Source organism: Protopterus annectens, chromosome 13.part0, assembly GCF_019279795.1.
Source record: "Protopterus annectens isolate FY-2018-M chromosome 13.part0, PAN1.0, whole genome shotgun sequence".
NCBI lineage: Eukaryota > Metazoa > Chordata > Ceratodontiformes > Protopteridae > Protopterus > Protopterus annectens.
The window spans coordinates 631,963,205-631,987,808 of record NC_056747.1 but is presented as its reverse complement, the minus strand read 5'-3'; the positions used below and the strand labels follow the sequence as shown (position 1 = coordinate 631,987,808).

The following is a 24,604-nucleotide window of genomic DNA, read 5'->3' as shown; positions in this document are numbered from 1 at the left end:
TTTATGACTGTATTGCTTCTTTGGGAAGAGTCTTAAATTCATTATAATGATGTACTTCTAAAACACAAATGCACAAATCAGACATTATCTGTCAATAGACGGCAATGAAAAGAAAATAATTGTTTGGCGGGAAGAATATTTTTTCCCCTTTTGTCAAATTAATGATGACCATACAGATTATTTTATTTAGCTGGGGTACTCTTCCACCCCTGCATATAGAACAGCTTTTGAATTGTTGTCTTTTCAGTCTGGAAGTTACTACAATATATATATATATATATATATATATATATATATGTATATATATATATATATATATATATATATATATATATATTTCCTCGACTGACCATGTCTGTTTATATTGTGCCCACTTTTCATGTGCTTCATTTTTTAAGATGTCATAATTTTTTCGGGTCCCCTTGAGAATCTAAAAGTTTGTCTGGTCCCTTTCTAGCTCATTTTTTTTCAGAATTGTGCACATTATTTTCTAATACCTTTTATAATTTATCACCTCTTGATTGCTGACCATCAGCTCAACTCCCCCTTTATAATTTCACATTGCTAGGTTTAGGCCAAAATGGCTATTCACAATACAGATTCCAGATTAGTGGATTAATTAAAGACTTCATTCAAACATCTAATGATGATTTGAATTCAGTTAGAGCATTACTGCTACTATTTTTTAGGGATAACTTATTCCAGAGCTTTAGCTAATGATTGTGAGATAAACCTGGTAAAAACAATACTTTTACAGTTTTCCAATTTGAATGCAACTTTCATACTCCTAGATACTGGCTTCAGGTATTTCCATGCTTAATAGAATTCTAAGCTCTTCATCACGAAGTATCTTAAAAACTAAACATAATTTTCCTCTTTGCCAATGGCAGTTGACAAGAGTATATATAACCCTAGTTGGTTATTGTAACAAGTTCTTACAACCAAAGACTCCTTGTGTATCCAATATGAACGCAGTTCAGCATCAGTAAGTTGCATTTATTGTATGCACGAAACATAGAATGAAACTCCAAAACAGGTCTAACTTACTATTTAACAATTGTGTCAGGAGATCAGAATAAGATATTTTTCAGAATGAGACCAACTTTTAACAAAGTCAGGATTTACCTTAAACCTATAGGTATTAATGATTGTGATTCCTAAATATATTTATTTATTTTATAATTTCTAAATGTATGCATTTATTTTATTTTATTTCTCCTTTGTTGACTGGATTAGTCCCACTAGGCTAGTAGCTTCTTTTCATAGAGACCCAATGTGGTATTTATGCTACTAGGGGAAATTTGGTTAGGGCATGTGGGTACTTCCACTACTCATCACTGCTAATCACCCTTTCTTGTAAGTGGATACCACAGTCACTTTTTTCTGTTAAATATGTTTTTTTTTAATATTAGGTCCCCCTGTGCTGTGAGATTCCAGATGTATACTTTCAAACTGAGCTGGATAATGCAAATGCCACTTTTTAGTAACCTGTGAAAAAAGAAAACAGTGACAGTTCTGATGACTTTCTGACTAGTTTGTTTTCCAACCCTATGAATATTCTGTTAAGAAATTATTGTACCTTTTTAGATTATTTAAGGTTACTTGTTCAAAAGCTGCAAAATACAGAAATATATTCAATAATGAGTTAGATCAGTGAAGCATAAAAATAGTATAACGATCTCCACTAAGTGAGAAGACATGTACTTTTAGAATGAGATGGCTGACAAAATATGCTCTTCTGAATTTGGTAGATATACAGTGGATAAAGGTTATATTGATACCAGATTTTTTTATACTTCATATTTTGTTTAAATTATAAATTATTCATACTACAAAACATTGCCCCCAGAATTCAATAATACGGTTCTGAGTGAACAGACAACACAGGTGTAACTCACACCTTCTTCCTCCTAATTTCTAGTTTTCCTACTGATTTTCCTGTAGCTTTAAATATTGACAGAGATTCATAAAAGTTACCACAAAGTGTAGACTACATGTACACTTAGTGTAATCCTTCAGAGTAACTAGAAAGCACAAAAATTAGGTAGGGATGTTCTTGAATACATACTGTGTACACTTAGTGTAGGTGTTATTGAATCTGGCCCTTCATTTAATTTACCTATAATATTTATTTTGAGGGATGTTTATCTCTATGTTTATTGATTTCTGCATGAATTAAACGCGTGCACACACACACACATACACACACATATTACAAGGATTGCTGTAACAAGCCTGGATACATCCAGTATTTTCTGGAATCTATCCTAGAAGATTCCATCTTGCTTCTTTTTAGTTTGCTGTTGTCAGCTGCTTTCTTCTGTTTAAACATTATTTTTTTGCTGGATACTTTGCAACTGAAAAGACAAAATCCAATGTGCTAGTTATTTCAGTTTTGCTAATATAGTAAGGAAAAGTTAATGTTCTAATTTTTGTATTGTGTTTTGTGTTAAGTGAAAGCTATTTTCCACTGTCTTCCTAGAACACGCATTGGTAAAGTTTAAAGTATCTGTCATTCTCCCCAGATTTTTATATTTTTCTGTTAGGATTTGGCTACTTTTTGTGTAATCATTCATAATGTTTATCTTCTTTGCAAAGTCTTATGATGCTGTGTGTACTAACATTAAATGTGAGGTTATTACTGCTGCTGTAGGTGTGCATTTTTTGCAAACCAGCTCAGAGATCTCATCACCTTTTATTGAAGTAATTGTTATCCCTTTTGCAGTCGTCAACATATTTTGTTACCCACAGCCATATGTCCTACTTTTTTATCTGAAACAAATACTGCAGAAAGAAGTGGTCCTGTACAGAGCTTTGTAGGACACAGCTGATAACTCCTGTTAGGATTAATCAGGAACACACAGACTAACTTTCTATATCTTCTTGTTTAGCCAGTATTTTACACAATGAATTATGCATGGAATGACATTTGATATTTTTAGTGTGTTATTTATTCCCTTTTTTCATCCCCGTTCCCCACCTCTGCAGAACCCTGTTTGATGGTTGCAATGTCTGCACCCAGTTGGCTCATTCATTGCAGAGGGTAGGAGATGCGCATCCCAGTCCTATGGCACATTTATTCCTGCCCAGAAATCCCTTTTGACCAGTCATTTCCTCCAGAGGTGAGAGTTAGGTGGTAGGGAGTGGGTTAGCTTTGAGTCCTGTGGACTAGTCCCCTCTTGGCTGCTCACAGATTTGTTATAGATGCCTTAGGGAGAGAAGGTACACTTGCTCTTAACCACACCTCCTGTTTCCCCAGTTCAGACTCATCTGATTCCACCTTGTCTTTCAGACAGATGCGTTACTAATTGAGCACAGGTGACCTGGGCCAAAGTCAGGGCTTTGGTTCTATAGACCATAGGGTGAGGTCCATCATTTGCTCTGTTTTGCAGAATAGTGTTCTAAATTGTAACAAGGTCACTTGCACTATCAACCCTTTGTTATGGGGTGCTGTTAGTTATCTTTCCAAGGGATACCAGAAAATTCAGAATACAGTTGTTCCCCCTAACAAACCCATACTCAAGTACTCTTGACATTTTTTGAGTAAGTTCTCTTATGACTTACTCCATGATTTATGTCAAATGCTAGTCAGGCTGATGAGGATAAACTTGTTTGGATGTGTTGTGGACCCTCCACAACTTTGTGAAGTGATAGCTCTAGAGTCTGTTGCATAGATCAGGGATATGCCCATATGCTAACATTTTGTTTTAATATACTTTTATGGAGTTGAATTAGGTCTTCCTTGAGTCTACAGAAAGCCACAAAGTATGCTCTGTGGACCTATGGACCTTGAGTTTTTAATATGTTGTGTTATGTAAGAGGATGTCTTTCCTGGCCTCAGTAGCACTGTGACATATTTCATTGCTTACTGTGAAGGTTTCTCAAAATGTTTCTGCAAGTATGTTCCTTATATGATGCGGCTAAATGATTGTTTCATTCTTTATTGATAATGTGTTCATGTCAGAGTTTTCCCTTTCAAGTTTCTGATGTAATCAACATATATCTTATTATTGCTTTCAACATATACCTTTGAGACCAAGCTGAGTTCACATTTTGCTGCGTAAGATTTGATAAGAAACATTAAGTGTTTTTTGTACTTTATTAGTCCAGGCTTATTTTTATGACTAGAGTAACTTTTGAAAGCTAAATAAGTACCTATCCCTTTTTTGTGTTGTATATCATATTCATTTTATGATTTCACTGAAGAGTTTTGTTTTTGTTGACTTTACCTGTATGTGTTTATCAGCATATATTCATGAATGCAGAAACTAATAATTTCATAGTATGTACTGATAGTATCTTGAGCAGACTTGTTTAGTTAATTGAGGAATCTGTTGTCATAAGTATGTAATTTATTGCCTCATAGTATCCATCCATAAAGTCAAGGAAGGATTATTTCTTTTATTACCTAGATTGATTTTACTCTTGAAGACAAATATATATTTTTTAATTATATGGTGTATAACTATGGGAAGTCAGTTAATTGTATGATTACTGCTAAATAATATAATTGAAAACCACTTTTAATTGATCATTGAGGTTGCCTTTTTCCCCACTGTTGTGAGACCTTGTGTAACTCGTACATAAATGAGGAGGTGTCGGTCCATGTGGAGGTTCAGGCAGGTGATGGATTCAGAGTCTGAGTTGAGCATGTAACTTGTGCTGAGCTTGTAATTGATTATTGTTTGATGAGTATTGTACCCGGTAAACAAATTGAAATAAATAAATAAATAAATAAGAGTAATGGCAGACACTAAATTATTATGAGTGAGCTGACACTAATCAAGCCATGGAGTTTTGGAAGAAGGATCCTAGGTTAATAAGTATGATATTTATGATATTGCCATCGCTAGCTGGATTTTGTATTGCTTATTCCAGATTGGTTTGATTAACATAGTTACTGTCAGAGTATATTTTACTTTGAGTAGTTGACACCATTATTAAGTTAAAAACACCCCATACGGTATTGTATTTCATTGTTTTTTTTCCTCCTGTGGTTTAGTCAGAAAATCTTCATGCGCTGTTGGGGACATTGATGGTGTATAGTAAATGTGTATATCAATGAATCATTGAATTCTCTCCAGCTTATTTAGGATAGACCATGAATAGATGCAAAACTGCCATTACATTTTACATTGATCTGATTATTATTTTGTACATTCAAATCAGAACTTGGCTTTCCTGGATGGTGTAGTTTTTAAAATCATTCAGATTAAAAACATCCTTATTATATTCCTAATATTGTTAATAAAATAAACTCAGTTGGATGACAACAGTTGCACCTAGGTCACATTTTAGGTAAATGCACTTTCAAATAGAGTTTTTTAAGAGTAACATCTGGTCTGTTATGGTCTAGTTCATCCTCCTCTAATGTCAGGACTGCAGTTTAAGCTTGCAGATGCCTCAGCACCAATGCAGACTTTCCCCATGTTTGATCTCCGCCCCTTACTAGTGTAGATCCTGCTTGCTGCTGTTCTTTCAACATTCATCTCAAATGGCTGCAGGTTTTGTTGCATCTATTGTTGATCTTTTGTAAAGCCTAGCTGTTTCTAGATATTTGCATTTGTGGAGTTAGAGATTGTGTCACCTGGAGACCATTTTTTGTCTTTCTAGTAAGACATTTTAGTGTGTTTAGCTATTTGCAGTTGTTTTTTTTTTTTTTTTTTAATGATGAAAGCTGGTTTCAAGAAGTGAGTTATGTATGGCAATATATTGCCAGGGAGACAGGCAGGTAATAAACTGTGATTTGACTAATTAAGAGCACCACAAAATACTTGATGAAAGCCACTTTCAGCAAGGGTGGAATATGAACTTTTCCCCACTGTTGCATGACTGTGGAGTCTGTCATATAACTTGGAGAGCATGGGTGTCTCCCACCACATGAGGAGTGTAGAGGTCTTGCCATCCCTGCAGAAAAGCTTGGTTAAGTGTTTTCTGAAAGTGACTTTTAGCTAAATTGTTTTACAGTATTGTCAGTCTGGGAAATGGTAATTGTATACTCATGAATCCCTTTGCACTGTAATGGAATGTTTGGGACCTTCCCATCTGAAAGAAATTTGCAGTATATATATGAAATGTTCAGTAATATAACTTTAATTAATCACAAGAGAAAATTATACTTAAACATTAAATTCCTCAAATTATAATCAAGTCTCCTATACCTACAAGGCTTCCTTTGAAGCAAGGGACAAATCTCCCAAGAAGAAAAAGGACAAACATACATTGGGCAGATATAAAGAACATGAGAGAGCTAGAGTTTTCTTTTCCCCCTTCTCTTGACAAGATGTCCTACAGGCACAAGGGGGGGGGGTTACTGCACTGAGTCAGTTTTTTCAGAGCTTACTGTCAGTGACCTATGAACATACAGTCTCAAGCCTGTGGATGGGTTCTCAATGACGGGTCAGTGAATTGTCTTATTTAGAGGTAGATATCCTCCAAACCTCCCACTCTAGGCCCCCCCTCCTCTTCCAGAACAATTGTAGACTTGACCATACTGCAGCCTCAGACAGACTTTGGCTTTCTCACATTACCCTCATACCAGGTCAGATTGGGAGAATACCATGCTAAGACCTCCTTCAGCCTCATCAGTCCAGGTTCTGGTGCTTAGATCAAGGACACTCTGGTCCATGCTGATGCTGACCTGATTGGTGTCACTTTAGTTGGTAATGGCATTGGCATTGGTGACTTTAGCATTGATACTTTGAACCCAGAGCTTGGGCTGAGAACTTGGCTTCTCAGTTAATGCCAACCTGCTCATTCCTTGGGCCAAGAACCTGATTGACATCAGCATCAAGATATGGTATCTGGGGTCAGTATCTCTCCACTGACCCCTTGGCATAGACTAGTTTCATCCTTTCAAGTTTAGACTGTTCAGTGCTGATGGCAACACCAGTGTTGAACTTGGTTCCAGTGTTGTAGCCTCTGCTGCAGGAGACTATTACTATCACAGTTGTCTAACCCTGGGCCTCTGTCCATGCATATTTTACCCAGTGGATAGCTTATCATTGCCAGGGCAGAGAACTGAGTAGTCTTCTGCAGTAACAATACTTTGAGTCAGTGCCAGATACCAAATTAGCTGAGAAGGTCAACCAAGAGAAAATGCAAGAGGAAGCAACTGGACTCTGCACAGCAGTCTCCTGAGGCAGACTCTGATTCACTGGCTTATCCCGATACTATTGCATCCCTGCTGATGACCTCAAGTTTGGGTAACTTCTAATGATGCAGAAGAATGGGGGGACTGATATCTCTGTTTGTCTGCTGTGATTGCATTCCTTCATTTATCGTTGTACATTATTTTTAATACCTGCAATTTTATTCTCTGCTTACACCACTCGTGTTGTGCATTTGTTTCTCTTGATTCACTTAATGAAGAATTTTAATCTTGAGTAAGGTTACCACCTTCTCATCCTTCCATTTCTTGACAAATAAGCCACACACCCTTTGGAATGAGAACACACTCCTTTTAGCAAGCCGCACCCAGAAGCACCAGTTTTTAAATGTAATACAGTGACTACGTGGGCAGACTTAGACAATATGAAACCACAGACAAAGTATTCAATGGTACTTCCTACCCATGCTATCTGCTATCACCCTGGCTCTTTTCCCATGTTAAAATTACGATGTTCTGAACGCTCCTTAAAGTGAACGTTCAGTGTTGTTGTCTCGAGCATATGTGGTTTGGTATTATGGTAATTTCATTTATAGAAGTCGACATATATATATATATATATATATATATATATATATATATATATATATATATGTATATATATATATATATATATATATATATATATATATATATATATATATATATAAACAAGTAAAAGCTACAGCAATGATTGTTTTTACATTGCATTTGAATGCAGTTAAAAAATTTCTACTGAAAAAGCAAACATTTTAGGAAACATATTTCAGCATACCTCTCAAATGTCCATGATTTTGACTCAAATTTTAGCACTCTCCATTATAATCCCTCTTAAAACAGGTTACGTTTGGAGAAAACGTGACAAATTCACACTTAATAAGTAATGCCAATAATTAGAGACACATGTCTTTTACTTTAGAAAATGTGTATTAATTCATATCCTCTTATTCTGTCAGTGTCACAAGTTAATAGTACTAATATTTTAAAATTGTCCCTGATTATTTCTGGATTTGTCACGGATTCTGATGAGATTTGTCCCTGATACATTGAGAGCTATGTAATTCAAAAATTTGTTAGCTCTTAGAATGATCAAAATATGTCTTGAGTATTCACCATAACTGGATTTCCTGACAGAGAACCTGATTTCCAGACGGAGACCCTGATTTCCTGTCCAACAGAAAAAATTCCTGGCAGGTAGCAACCCTAGTTTTGAGATTTCTTTAACATTAAGGCTTTGGATGTTGTTTGTATTGATTTACTCGACAGTGCAACTGCTGTTTTTATGATCTTGTATTCTGATGCAGTATTGCTGTGAGTGTACGTATGTTTTGAGTAGACTGAGCTCATTTATTAGGCTTTGGAATGTTTATTTCTTCCAGTTTACCAGATACAGAATACCTCTTGTACATGTTCAGTTTTATCAGTGAGATCAGTTAATTAGTGCCAAAACAATGAGCAGTTTAGCTTTATTATAAACATTAAGGTCAGGTGTGTCTCACCATTAAATACAGCTTTTCCAGTTTTGTGCACTGCTTTGTATGCTTTGTGCTTTTAAGCCTCAGTCTCCAAATTGTGCAGTATTTCAGTTACTTGTCCTTTATTTAGTGATACGTTCAAAGCCTATTTGAGTTAGAACTATCTTAAAAAGACAAATTTCCTCTAATTGTCAGACATCTGAAAACATTATTTTTGAAAAATACAACAAAAAATCAGTTGCACTGCTGTTAATTTATCTGGTCTCCTTGGGAATGTTTGTGGAACAGTTATTCTAGTTAAAATCTTTGTAGCCTGACAGCAGAAGTGTCTTTTTATCCCTGGAGTATCACATAGCATTGCTCCTTCCCAACTCTAGTTATGTTTGACTGGTTGGCTGCCACTTTCTAGCCCTGTGTGAATTAGGAAAGGTTTTCCTTTGATGGTATTTATGTACTCCATTTATCAGAGCTAGGAAAAGGGCTGATGTCTCCATCATAAACCTCCTCTCCAAAATTCACATCTGTTAGTGGACAGACAGAGTGCACCAGTTTAGCTAAAGCAGGATTTCCAAACTTCTTAAAAATTACAGGTATTTATGAAGGTTTGCTTCATTACACTAATCACTTGCAGAATTCTTCTACCCATGTGGCATACTAGCCCTAGACACATGGGCATATATTTCACCGTACTTTTACAGTGATGACAGCTTAGAGGTTGGAAAGCCTGCTGCTGTGCCACCATATCTGAAGGACTACTGCTACCAGGATTCCACTCAGCCCTCTCTTTGTCTTTTTTTTTTTTTTGTGGCATACAACTAGCCACGTGGTGAGAGATAATATGCTGGGCATGCTTTCAGTCCTAGTAACTTCTCTTTTTAAATATTTACATAAATTACTGTAATGTAAAATAAGTTAAACAGAACCCAGTCAGTAAAGTGATTTATATTAAATCATCTGCTATTACTTGCTTAAGGCCATCATGAGCCCTACTTTCTTGTAAGACTCAGTAAAAACTATGATTTCAAACATTCTACACTAAGTGCAGGTATGCATTTCTGAAACAAGCCCATATGCAGTTGTAGTTTTTTCTGAATAGCAAGATCCTTTTGAGGGTGGTTACTTGCTGTCTGCTCCATGTACAGAGCACTATAGCTACACAGTGGGGTAAGACCACATACAATGTCTTAATCTATTGTGTAACAGCCTTTACAAAGTCCACAGTGCTTTGGTATACCATTCTACCATGTACCAGCCCTCGTCATGAATCGCATTCCTTGTCTTTCAAAATGTCTAAGAAGAAGATGAAGAAAGAATAAAACATGGCTGACTTCAATTTTTCAATTATCTTGTACTTCTTCCCTGAGAGTTTTCGTGTTCAGTCTAGTCTGAATGCCCACGCTGTGGTTATCGATTCTGTTCAATATTGCCAGTGAAATTAGGTTTACTCTAAAGCAACTCTCTAACTATTATCATCTTTTGCAAACATATCACAATCTTAAAATTACTGGCCTGCTAAGAGATCACTGTAATTTTAAGGTTAACCTCTAGCTAGATAAAGCTCTTCCCTTGAAAATCTTAGGCCACAAAATGTAGATGCCCCACAGCATTTAATGTAATTAATTTTAATGCGAGTGAAAAATGTGTTTATACAAAGGCCTCACTGGTTCAACAGTATTCAGACTAACATATTTAATTGTCAAATGTTGTCCCCTCCCAGGTACCAGGCTGATGCTGGTGGTCTTAAGACACATCCAAGAAGCACAGCTCATACAGTGACTGTACCTGTCTTAGACTACTGAGTAACTTGCTTTGCAAGCCTTTTACTCTAGAGTTGTGAACACCTTTCCAGTGCTGGAATGTGCCACCCTGTACCAAAGTAAACGCAAATTCCACTTTCAAGACTTATTATTTTGCCTTGTGTCCTGGCGTAAGCAATGTAGGCAATTATAATCCTGGATCACAATGAATGTCCTGCATTTTGAATGGTCAGTGCAATCCTCAGGCATTCTATGTGATACAGTATGACTAATCTCTGATAAACACTGGATGTTAATTTCCCCTTGCAGTAAGCTGGCTGAGGCCATGTTATAGACAGCAGCGTGAAACTTTTCTTTCTGCCACATACTGCTGCACCTAAACAAAGGTGACCAGTGTCCTTCTGTTTGTAAAACAAGCTGTCATGACCTCCCCTTTACTCTGAAAGCACCCCTAAATACCAAATTATTATTGTTGACCCTAGGTTTATCTTATCTGTAATTCTCATAAATGAATAAGTAAAACATCCTTCTGATAGACTGTTGGGGGGACGCAGCTTTCTCAGCAGTTAGTGTCATGTTTGACTACAACCTAATTGAAGTAGAGACTGCAATACTTTGCAGTTCATGAGCTGCATTAACTTTGTTCTTAGCAGTATGGTGCCTGATGCATAATAGAGTAGTTGGTCCTATCATGCTTTGGACAGTGTACTGACTGTAGATCCTATTAGCAAAACAAGCTTTGGCTACATCATTCTTCCTGCTTTGTGTGGTTATTCATTATGCTCTCATCCACTTGTTTGTTCCATCAGGCATTGTCAGGTGTTTATCTGCAATTAGGGTTGCCACGTTTTGTTAAAAACGTCAGATTTAGCAGGGCAAAACATACCCACGGCCAGTATAAAGGACAGGACTTCAGTTTTTTGCCTAAATAAAAGGTTATTCTTGTAGCATTTTAGTTGCTTATTCTGTTTCATATAACATGTAGGTGTTTCAGATTCAGATATAGAATAACTGGTTTATGCCACTATTACACAAAATATATGAACTATGTTTGTCCTAGCATCTCAGGACATTTGCCATTGCTTCTACTTCTTTGCAGGACACAACTGCCCAAAGAGGGTCTGTCCCTCACAAATGACAGAGTCTCTGCTGTGGGCAAAGACGCAACATAGGCCATAAAACATGCCAGAGTACCATAAAGATGGTCTGACGACAGGTTTGGAAGGTGCGAATATGCATCATGTTGTACCACCATGGACCGAGAAACCTCATCTCTTTTCTTGGTGGTGTGTTTGTACACTGATGAATCAAATCACTTCACAGCCCTACCCACAGACATCCCCACCTTCTGCAGTAGCACCCCTTTTTATATGAGGTCCTAATGTCCACTCCAGCCATTATCTGGTACCAATCTCAGAGCCTCCCTAAAGAAAGAAAGAACGCTGACCACTGGATGTTCTGCTCTTCCCTGTCAAGCTCTCTGATGACTGAGATCTATTCCTCAACCCAGGTAATTGAGCTCATAGATCCATAGTCTGTCTCATTGCCAGCAGTTCATTTGATTCTGAATGTTATATCTGAGGTAAACTGCATAAACCTTGCAAATCTAACAAAAGTTATGCAACCTCAAAACAGAAGTGTCTATTCATATTTATACAAGTCTCCAGGAAGAAGGATTCCCGTTCTGTGCTGATGTACTGCTCAGTACACAGAGCAGAGTATCAGCACATAAGGTTTATCTACCATGTAAGAGTTTTATTTTTATTTTTTAAACTTAAAAGCATGTCCTCTCCTGCACAAACTGACACTGTAGCACTCCTGTCAGTGGGAACTGTCCCAGCAACAGATCCCCTTATTGACATATTATACTAGTAATCATAAGAAATTAAAAAATTGTAATGAATCATGGTGTGGCATGACACAGCAGGAAACAGTTACTGAGTAAGATGCATCAGACATGGCCATGCCTTACTCTGTAGCTGCTTCCTGTCACAATGGGCCGAGGTGCCATAGCACACAGCCATCCATTTTGTGACACCAAAGTGCATAGCTGCTCCCTGCCACAATGGGCCGGGCTGCTATACCACACGGCCATTCATTCTGTGACAACAAAGTGCATAGTACATAGTGGTGTGCTAAGAATGCTGGTGTGCATTTCAAAGACTTCAATTTGGACCATTCCCAGCATCTGGGAGGTATCACATGTCATACCTCTGCATAAAGGTGGAAACCCTTTAGAGTTATCCAACTATAGGCCCATAGCCATCCTCTCACCATTAGCCAAAATCATGGAAAAGTGTATTCATAGCCAGCTTATGCACTACCTAATCCAGGACAAACTTCTCACAAACTCACAACATGGCTTTAGACCCTATCATAGCACCACAACAGCATTGCTATCATTCACAGACACCATCAACCAGAATAAGAATAACGGTAAAATCTCATTGGCTCTTTTTTTTTAGACCTTTCTAAAGCTTTTGATATGGTCAATTATAACAAGCTAATACTCTCTCTTCGTAAACTTTCCTTACATAATCATACTATCAACTGGTTTCAACATTACCTTCAAGATAGAAATCAGGCAGTGATCTGGCAAAATAGACTCTCCACCCTTCTACCTGTTTCATTAGGAGTTACACAAGGCTCCATATTAGGTACTCTACTATTCTCAATCTTTGTTAGTGATCTGCAGTCAGCCACCCCTGAAGCTACCTGTATACAGTACGCAGACAACTCTACTTTCATCTGCTCAGTCAACTCCATCCCAGGACTCCAGTTCCAGACCCAAACAACTCTACTTTGGTCTGCTCATCCAACTCCATCCCAGGACTCCAGTTCCAGACCCACATCCCAGGACTCCAGTTCCAGACCCAGAAAACATTTAACTTATTCAAAAGCTGGTTCTCTAGCAGACATCTACTATTAAATGCTAACAAAACCAAGCTATTGCTGTTCTCCCCAACCCATCACTCCCCTCAGATCACCTTCAGAATCACATCTAACAGTGGTACCAGAATATCCCCTGATAGCCACACCAAACTATTTGCGGTACTAATTGACAACAGTCTGAAATTTGACCTTCATGTTAACCAGATAATTAAAAAAAAACAATAAAAACTGGGCTCACTATACAGAAACAAAGCGTTTTTAACCCCTTTGGCCAGAACCAACACAACATGCATTTACCTACTTTCCATTCTCCTGTATGCCTCTCCCATTCTCACTAACCTCTCAAAAACTGAACTAAATAAATTAACTGTCTGCTTCAACCATATTGCTAGATTTGCTACTGGGGCTACCTATCGCACACATCACTGTCAAAATCTAAAACTACTAAAATGGCTCGAGTTCCCCAACCTACTACTATACAGTCAGCTTACAATAGTCCATAGAATACTTTACCAACCAGACAGAGTTCCAGGTATACAACCCTTAATTACCCCTTACAGCAGTACCAGACCACTGAGATCTAATGATAAATTAATGGTAAAAACCTCTAAATCCTGCAGTCACGCCTGTGACTCAGTATTCTGCAATTACATAGCAAAAACTTGGAACTCGCTCCCTCCTGCCTTAACCCTCGAACCCTCTCTAACAAAATTTAAGATTGCGGCAAAAACTGATTTCACCAACCACTGGATATGTACCTGCTATAGCTCAGGTTAATCTCCCTCCCTCAGTCTACTTCTCTAATATGCTCCTTGCTTTATATTTTTCTCTTCCTCATTTCTACTGGCATTTCTACTCAGATATTATATTCCTCCCTATACCTTACTACCCAAACTTACTCCCTATTTTTTTTCTCCCAGGTTTTTATCTCCTGCAATCCTTCTACGTTTGAATTGTTATCTGAATTGCTATCTGAACTGTGTTGGTATTTTACTTTTAACTGTATTTGTTAAATTATTCTTGTATTTCTGGAGCTTTTCCCCCCGGGCCTCCACTGAAAATGGATATGTATCCAGTTGGACTTTCCCGATTAACAAATGTAAAATAAATAAATTTGTGTGCCACCAGCACGAGCCGTAACTGTCAGCATGGTAAACATACTGGAGAGAATGCAGTTATGTGTACTGCACATTATGTTTATGAATAGCTCATCCCATTTTGAAAACTTCAAGTAATTTATAAAATGCAGGGCATTTGAGCACAACTTGTACTTAGTTGCACTTTCAAGGATACTTGTACAATAGAAAAAGCCTATTTCTTAATCTGTCGACATTTATAAAGCTCGTTTTTCTTTGATGGTTATCTTCTTCTAGCCACTGTGGACAGATTTTCCTAACATCTTTCCTTTTTTTAAATTAGAATAAAATAAATGCTGAAGTAACCACCACGGCTGTATAATCCAAACTGTTATATTCAATGTTTGATTTATTCAAAGATAAAATGGATGAGCGCTTTCGCATAGCCAAATGTACGCTTCTTCAGATTCTTAACAATTTTAAAATGATGCAAACAAGTTAATATATACACATCACATGACCATAAATGCATCAATTAATCAATTATAAAATCAACTTCTAAAATAAATAGTCACATCTTATTTAACTCTAACAGAGTGTGCATCCAACACTGGCTTAATATTGATGTTATTATTAAGTCCTGGCACTAGATGAGCTCTGAGTCTAAAAATCCATTGTAACTCAATTCTTTCTAAATAATTGTTGTTATCTCCCCCTCTTGAGTTCATTCTTACTTGTTGTAATACCCTGAAATTAAAACTACGTCCTTCTTGTTCCAGTATGTGCTTCGCTAGAGCATTTTGTATACTCTCATTCTTAATATCATATAAATGTTGATATATTCTATCTCTTAAGTGTTTCAGGGTCTTTCCTACATAAAAACTTTGGCAGTAATTACAGCTAGCAAGATAAACTATATTGGTACTATTACATGTAGCATAAAACCTTGGTTCAAATAAAAAACCCATGTTTGGATGTTGATATCTTTGTTCGATGCATATTACTTCACATATTTTACATTTTCCACATGGGAATGTACCCAAGCATTCATAATGTGTAACAGCATCCTTCCTCTTTTCTCCACATAGCAAGCATTTTAAATTTGTATTATTCTTATAAGAGAAGCTGGGGGTTTCACCTACCCATCTCTTTATTTCTTCAGCAGTAGTTAAAACCTGCCACTTTTTCCTTATTATATCAATCATCATCTTATTGTCCTTAGTATAGTTAGTCATAAAGCGAACAGGATGTTTCTTATTCTCAAAATTACCACTTTTGTTTTTGTCTACAGAGGCAATTTTTTCCTTTTCTTTTTGTTCTATCTTCATTTTAGCTCTTTCTAATTCAGTTTCTTTGTAACCTTTTTCTAATAATAATCTCTCCAATCTCTCTACTTTTTGTTTCTCATCTTGTGGAACATTACAAATTCTTTTTATTCTTTTCATCTATCCTTCCGCTATGTTATTGAACACGTGTCCTGGATTCATACTACTATGATCTAATATACTATTTTTCCAACATTCTTTACGATATAATTTAGTATTAACATTCCCCGTTCATCTCTATAAATTGTTACGTCTAAGTAGTTCACTACTTCATATGAGTGAGTAACTGTGAATTTTAAAAAAGACGTTGTTGATTCTAAGTGTGTTATGTACTCTTTTAGGGACTTTTCTTGTCCCTCCCAAAACATAAGAATATCGTCTACAAAACGTCTCTATGTAATTATATTAGCACTCAAATTGTGACCTCTTAAAAAATGTTTTTCCCAATGATATACAACTAGGTTCGCATATGAATTTGCGCATGGGGTGCCCATCGCTACACCCCGTTGCTGTAAATATAGCTGTTGTTCGTACATAAAGATGTTATTAGAAAGTACTAAATCTAATAGAGTGCATATCAACATGTTCTCTTCATTGCTAATTGTCGTCACAGTATTGAGTATTTCTCTTACTGCTTCTGTACCATGGTCCTTAGGAATCGCAGTAAATAAACTCTGTACATCCAACGTGACCATTAAGTATTGCTTCCCACTTAATTCAACTGCCTTTTCTCTCATGATGACCATGGTATAGAAGCAGTAAGAGAAATACTCAATACTGTGACGACAATTAGCAATGAAGAAAACATGTTGATATGCACTCTATTAGATTTAGTACTTTCTAATAACATCTTTATGTATGAACAACAGCTATATTTACAGCAATGGGGTGTAGTGATGGGCACCCCATGCGCAAATTCATATGCGAACCTAGTTGTATATCATTGGGAAAAACATTTTTTAAGAGGTCACAATTTGAGTACTAATATAATTACATATAGACGTTTTGTAGACGATATTCTTATGTTTTGGGAGGGCAAGAAAAGTCCCTAAAAGATTACATAACATACTTAGAATCAACAACGTCTTTTTTAAAATTCACAGCTACTCACTCATATGAAGTAGTAAACTACTTAGACGTAACAATTTATAGAGATGAATGGGGGAATGTTAATACTAAATTATATCGCAAAGAATGTTGGAGAAATAGTATATTAGATCATAGTAGTATGCATCCAGGACACGTGTTCAATAACATAGCGGAAGGACAGATGAAAAGAATAAAAAGAATTTGTAATGTTCCACAAGACAAGAAACAAGAAGTAGAGAGATTGGAGAGGTTCTTATTAGAAAGAGGTTACAAAGAAACTGAATTAGAAAGAGCTAAAATGAAGATAGAACAAAAAGAAAAGGAAAAAAATTGACTATGTAGACAATAAAAACAAAAGTGGTAATTTTGAGAATAAGAAACATCCTGTTCGTTTTATGACTAACTATACTAAGGACAATAAGGTGATGATTGATATAAGGAAAAACTGGCAGGTTTTAACTATTGATGAAGAAACAGAGATGGGTAGGTGAAACACCCAGCTTCTCTTATAAGAATAATAAAAATTTAAAACGCTTGCTATGTGGAGAAAAGAGGAAGGATGTAGTTACACATTATGAACGCTTGGGTACATTCCCATGTGGAAAATGTAAAATGTGTGAAGTAATATGCATCGAACAAAGATATCAACATCCAAACATGTTTTTTTTATTTGAACCAAGGTTTTATGCTACATGTAATAGTACCAATATAGTTTATCTTGCTAGTTGTAATTACTCCCAAAGTTTTTATGTAGGAAAGACCCTGAAACGCTTAAGAGATAGAATATATCAACATTTATAGGATATTAAGAATGAGAATATACAAAATGCTCTAGCGAAGCACATAATGGAACAAGAAGGACATAGTTTTAATTTCAGGGTATTACAACAAGTAAGAATGAACTCAAGAGGGGGAGATAACAGTAATTATTTAGGAAGAATTGAGTTACAATGGATTTTCAGACTCCGAGCTCATCTAGCGCCAGGACTTAATAATAACATCAATATATTAAGCCAGTGTTGGATGCACGCTCTGTTAGAGTTAAATAAGATGTGACTATTTCTTTTAGAAGTTGATTTTATAATTGATTAATTGATGTATTTATGGTCATGTGATGTGTATATATTAACTTGTTTGCATCATTTTAAAATTGTTAAGGATCTGAAGAAGTGTACATTTGGCTACGCGAAAGCACTCATCCATTTTATCTTTGAATAACTCAAACATTGAATATAACAGTTTGGATTATACAGCCGTCGTGGTTACTTCAGCATTTATTTTATTCGTATTAGACTGTTTGGCTGCAGGAACTTTCGGGTGGTGACTACAGTGCGTTTTGTGCATCTTTTTTTGAAATACTTTTTTCTTTGATTACCATAGTAATTCCTGTAAAATCTGTATATTTATAAACTGGAACATTTGCACATTTTTTTGTTTGTTGTATTACATTATTACATAAGGACAAGTATGTTAACTCTGCCTCTCTATCTGTTTATCTAAGCTCTTTATAATGTCGATCTTCTGAAGAGAAGCAAAGTCAGCCAGGTTGCCCACATTTAGGTTTCTTTAAAGCACTTTCTGCTTTATGGCATTCACTTTCTAAACATATGTAAACTCAGCCAAGCTACCAGATTAAGGTGCTGCCTTTTCACCCAAGTCTCAGCTGTACTTAAAGCACAGAGTTATTATGTAACATTCTTGAGATACTCCAACATGTAAACATCCTGTGGTTTTCTAGGCCAAAGGGATTATTTTTGGCTGCTGACAGTGAGTAGCCAAAGACAAGCAAAGGTTGAATGCTTGGGAAAAGTACAGTTATCCAACTTTTTTTTTTTTTAATATAGAAAACCTTAGTGTCCTGGTACTGAAGAACTCCACTGCTGTATGTACAGAAGAATTTCTCAGTGCAGGAGCCATCGGTCTGGAGACTACTGTCAGTTGCATGTGATAAGCATTTATGTATTTGTCTTACTCCTGGCTGTTTCAGAACATTGCTTTCAGGAGACTCAGAATGGGTTGGGATAACCATTGAGAGTCTCATTGATTTATCAGCAGGGAGGATTTGGGGGAATCAAGGTATACTGATTAATTTAATAGGACAGTCACTATGAAGAACCAGAATACAGTGACAGTTATTCTAGCAACAGTCTGATGAACATTTTTGATTGACATTTGGTAGCATCTTCTCTTGCTTGAACATCATTTGAATAAAAAATGTGACTAATGGTAATGGCAAAATAGGCCAAAATTCTTTCGGGGTGCAAAGCCCCCACAATGTCTGCAATGTAATCAACTATAAAACTGTGCACCTCTGCGAAGGCAAACCCCTTTAGTGTTCATCTGTCAGCAGTGTTTTGTAACTTGCACTGTTTTCCCTTTGTATGTTCATCCAAATAACATGTTTGCCTCTTGGAAAGAAACAGTAATTAATAGTAATTCATTCCATTTAGAAAGGAGTTAAGTTGAACTGGGATTTGGCAAATATTGGGCTAGATTCCAAACGTGTTGCTCTGTATAAGTCTATCCTGATTCCGAAAGACTTGTTCTCAGTGTTCATAGGATCATAGGTAAGTATTAGGCTAGCTACCCCTGTGGGCCATTTTAAGCCTGGCCAATTTCCCATCAAAGGTGAGAATTAAACCTTTTACCTTGTGTTTCTGAAGTTAATACCTTAACCGTTATACCAACCCCCAGCCTCTTCAGTGTAAGCCCCATATATAAACAGGCTTGCACAAGGGGCCAGATTTCAAAACTCTTGCTCTCAGTGTAAGTGGTCACTACACTGAGATCAAGCCTTTTGGAATCAGGCCCATTGTGCTTTATTTGGGTCATTACCAAGGCATACCTTTCTGGATGTGCAAAGTTTTCATAATTTGTTACATTTTTTTTAATTTCAAAATAACATGGCTCAATTTCATATTTATAGATTTAGTGTGTGCAAGCACAAGTTAAAATTAAGTCAGTCCCAAAGAAAGGAGGGGATCTGTTCTGTCAGTTCAACTAAAGCAACATACTTGTGAAAAGGGAAAATACAGCCAGTAGACTGGATAGCAGTGGAAATTAAGAGAGAGATGTGGAGAATGTAATTAATAAACTTAAAATATTAATCATGTGTATTCTTTTTTTGTTTTTAGGGAGCCTTGCAATCATAATCACTGCAGTCTTTGGAGGATTAAGGAATTATGTGGCCTATATGTTTACCACAGACAAGTTAGTAAATACATTTTGAAAGAAAACTACAATGCTTTCAAGGAAAAATGCATCACTTTCTACATACTTTTCTAGAAAATGATACCTCAAGATAGCTTGATAAAGAGTGTGATTTATCATTTGTTTTTGTTTGTTTGCAGTCATACAGGTAATGCTTTTATTGTCAAATCAGACAGAAATGTTATTCTGAGTATAGGTTTCTGTAAGATGGTGTCTATCTGATTCAAGTAGTTTTCCATCCTGTTGATGGCTGCGTTGTTGATAATAGCAATACCTTTAAAATGCATTGAAAACATGTTAACACAATTTCTCTAAAACTGTTAACATCTTTGGACATTTTAAGTATAATACTCATATTTATAGTATTGTCACCAGATCAGAATACTGTAGACTGGATAGTTTTTGATATTGTTGCTCATGAACCTTGGAACATGAGTGGAGCATGAGTTCAGAATTCAGAACCACTATCTTTTGTAATTTTTTTTTTTTGGTCCACTGTAACCCTCACATTACCCCTCTGACACTTTGGTCTCCCTATTTTATTTCACATATGACATCAGTATGTGTGCGGAATGAGATCCTTTGTTTCTAGGTCAGATTTGCCTTACTGGAGAACCCTGTCCTTATGGATGACAGTAAAGTATAAGATGTGGAAGCTTAGGGGGCTGCCATCTGCAGTTAGAATAGCTGCTTCTTGCTGTCTTAATTCTCCCCTAGTACATGGCAGATGTAGTATTCCCTGGAATGTTCAGCCTTGGAACACAGACTGGCATTTGTGATTGCCCTCTCCCCTGAATAAAGTGCATGCAGTCCTATTAGTGTAAGTTCTACCATTCAGCCACTCTCCAGATAACATTAAAACAGCTTGACTTATACCACTCCCCCACTGTCAGCTACTCAGTCTCATTCCCCCTGACTGGTTCAGATAGGACTCGCTCAAGATTGTATCCCTTCTTTGCACTGTTAATACAGACTCTTTGCCTGAGCAGTACTTATTTTTAATAAACATATACTGAATGCAGATATGCACATAGCAGCTACCAGAAAGAGTGAACAGCATTAAGAGGGCTTACGCTGGCAGTAGTTTCCAAGGTGTTTAGCCAAAATTATGAGTGTTTGAAATGAACAATAAGAGACAAAAGAAGATCTCTGGTGTCAGGATCAAGTCAGGTTGCCTTGTCCAGTGTAATTCAGGTTGTTTTGACCAGTGTGTAACACTCCATAAGAAATTGTCCACTTTTAGGTTAGGGATAAGCAATGTTCCAACTGCAATACCGCGTTGTCTTGGCAAACAGTAGCAGTGTAACAGAACTACAATGGGTGGGAAAGAAGGATTCTACCTAGCATTCACAGAGCAATGCTTTAGATGTGCATAGCGTGTCACATGTCATAGCTTGCCTTCTTTCACAAAACTGTTTGCTGTTAACACAAGATGCCTATAATGGTAGTAAACGATATACCTCCCAGTCCTTGTTCCAGTATAATGGACAACATCATGTTACATACTCGGGTTGTATATCACCTGAAGATAAATTCTCTGCTACAGGTCACTTTCACCCTGAAAAATGTGTCTAGCCATTGAAGTCCCATTGGAGTGATACAAGAGACTGAAAACAAAGCATACAAATAAAGGTTGGCTCACTGCACTGAATCTGTGTCACTGAATCTCAAATCACTGAAAAACAACACTAAAAGCACATTTCACTGAAATCACATTTTGTTGAGTCAACAATTCATAGAAAATGTGAAGTTTATCGATAATCACTGCTGGTGCACAAACACAAACTGCACCAGCAGTGATTCAGTGCATTTTTCTCTTTTCTCTACAGCTGTGCAAGTGTGGAGTTAGTGTATTTTAGTGAAAGGGGTGTGAGGGACAAGGGTGTGCAAGATTGTTTGCCATCCTTCAAAAAACATCTTCTTAAGGTACATTTGCCTTATATGACATTTTCTAGGAAATGTAATCATACAAAATTAGTTTTTCAGTTAAATGTGTTTTCAGTGAAAGTTTTTCAGTGATTTGTAATTCAGTGAATGAGATTCAGTAAATAAAAATAGGCTACTATCAGAAGCAATTTGTCATCATTAGTTTTGATTTTTTTATTTAGTTTTGTATTGATTGATTGATCCTTAACAAGGTTTACAACCCCCTGAACATGTTATGCACTGACATACTTTATCACCTAACAGGTGACAGCAGGAAGGGGTTCTAGCTTTTGTGATAAAAGCAAAATGTGTACATTTTAATTTTTTCCAGTCTTGCTCAGTTCTTTTCTTTAAATCGTTCTAGCTGTTGTGATGTAATGGTGCCCTTTAATGAATATGTTTCTATTTTCTAAAACCTAGTAATTTACTTTCTGTGTTTTGCCTGCTACAGAGACATCATTGCATTAGTCGCAGAAGTTGTTCCAGTATTTGCTCCTTTCCTTCTCTTTGATGCAACTGCTGTAAGTAGTAGTATAGAGTGGACATAAGCAGTGTCCATCTTCCTTCCACATGTAATGCTCTAGTTATTATTATTATTATTATTATTATTACTGTTGTTGTTGTTAGTATTGCATGTTGTTTTAAGATGATGGTTTCCTTCCTGATACAAGATGGTCTTAATGTATTGATCTTTTTATTAAGCCACAGAGTAATCTTTCTTTCGTTGTGAAAGTAACACAGCTATTCATCTTTGTTGCTTATCTTTAGGTAATTGTCTTATTTGGTTTCTATTATAGGGTATGAGACAATGTGTTCTCCCCTTTACCCGATGAAATGGTCTTCTCTATAGACTCTAGACTTTAACGTGCCAAAGAGTTTATTTCATAATGTGCTGTGCCCCTCCACCATGTATGAAGTTCATCAATTCTTTATGAGGTGGTAGGCCCTAAATATGTTCATAGGTTCATAGGCTCATACTAGGCTATCTGCCCTAGGGCATTTATAAGCCTAGCCAGAGTTGTGTGGCTTTCACCACCCCTTAGGTTGAAGTATACTATACCCATTAGTTTGCCGTGCCTCTGTCCAGCAGTGATACAGAGATGATCCCCAGGGTAAACTTACAATCTCCCATCCACTGGTCAAGATTCCTCTTGAACAGAGCCAGCGAGGTGCTCTGTCTCACATGGACTGGGATTCTGTTCCACAGCATAGGGAGTCTCTGGGTGATTAATCTGTCCCTCCAGCACGTCCTATTTATATCCGTGTTGAGGTTTAAGTCTCTTGCTCTTGTGGCTCTGGTGGATTTGGATTTTTTGAGGTGGAGCATGTCCATTATTTCCAGGTTGGACATGGCCTTGTATGTCAGGCACAGGTCACCTCTGAGCAGACGGTATGCGACTGAATAGAGCTGGAGTTTCTTCAGTCGGGCAGCATATGGCATATTTTTGAGCCCCTTTATCCTTTTGGTGGGGAATTTTGGGGGTCTTCCCATTTGCTGCGGGTGTGGGGAAAGATACATTCCGAATGGGGCATTGTACTCAATCATTGGTCTGATAAGTGAAGAGTACAGGGGAACAATGACCTCCCTTGATCTGGATGTGAATCCCTTCATAATCAGGTGGGCAATGTAGAAGGTCCTCCTAACCACTTTGGCAATGTGAGTGTCAAAAGAAAGGTTACTGTCAACTTGGGTCCCTGATAACCTCTTCTGTGCTTAATGGATTGCCACCTATGTGGTAACTTGGGGTTACCTTGTTTTTACCAAAGGGTATGACTATACATTTTTTGGCGTTTAGCTTAAGGCCATGGCTCTGGCACCAGTTATCCGTTTCTATGAGACCTCTCTGAAGGATATCTGTATCTGATGGATTTTCAACTATGGCGCCCAGTTTGCAGTCATCTGCAAACTTTGTCAGCCACAATCCTCCCATGTTTGCCTGCACTTCTGAAAAGTAGATGCTGAACAAGAGGGCGCCCAGGACTGAGCCCTGTGGGACACCGCTTGTGACTGGCTTGGAGTCTGACATGGCACCAGCAACTCTAACCCTGTGGGTTCTGTCCTTGAGCCAGTTTGCAGCCCATCTTGTGACATATGGGTTTACATTTAAGCTGGTGAGCTTTTCTATGATACCCGAGTGGGGTATTGTGTCGAAAGCTTTTGCAAGGTCAAGGTAGGCTGTGTGAACTGCCTTACCCTCATCAATGGCCTTGGTGACTGTTTCAAAAAAGTCGACCAAGTTCAAGAGGCATGATCTGCCCTTGACAAAGCCGAATTGAGTAGGATCCAATGTCTGTAGGTCCCCTATGTCTTTATTTATGAGTTCCATTATGATCCTCTCCATAGCTTTGCAGACCAGGCTTGTTAAGCTTATAGGGCGGTAATTACCAGGGTCCGTAGAAGCACCGCCTTTGTGGAGTGGGACCACAGTTGCCGTACGCCACTCTTTGGGTACGTATCCTGTGGTAAGGATAAGATTAAACAGCAGCCTTATGTGTGGGTTTAGTTCCTCATTGAGTTTGTGTAGCACACAGCCGGGGACACCATCCGGTCCCATTGATGCTGTGTTTTTAGCTTTAGAGAGAGCAGCTCTCACCTGGGCATTTGAGATGATTGGGAGGCTACACTCTGCTGGGATAGATATTTCTCCTTTTGGGGGGGGAGAAATTTTCACTGAACCTGTCTGCCAGTATGTTTGCAATGTCTGTG

The 24,604-nt window shown here is 37.3% G+C and overlaps 1 protein-coding gene across 1 annotated transcript in view; it reads left to right on the top strand.

The window, feature by feature from the left end:
• The window catches only part of LOC122787540 (multidrug and toxin extrusion protein 1-like), a 1,007,044-nt gene that overhangs the window by 807,700 nt on the left and 174,740 nt on the right, over positions 1-24,604 (top strand). Inside the window, exons 12-13 of the mRNA XM_044054311.1 lie at positions 19,896-19,971; positions 22,349-22,418. Coding sequence (XP_043910246.1) covers positions 19,896-19,971; positions 22,349-22,418 — 146 coding nt within the window. The remainder of the gene's footprint in view (positions 1-19,895; positions 19,972-22,348; positions 22,419-24,604) is intronic.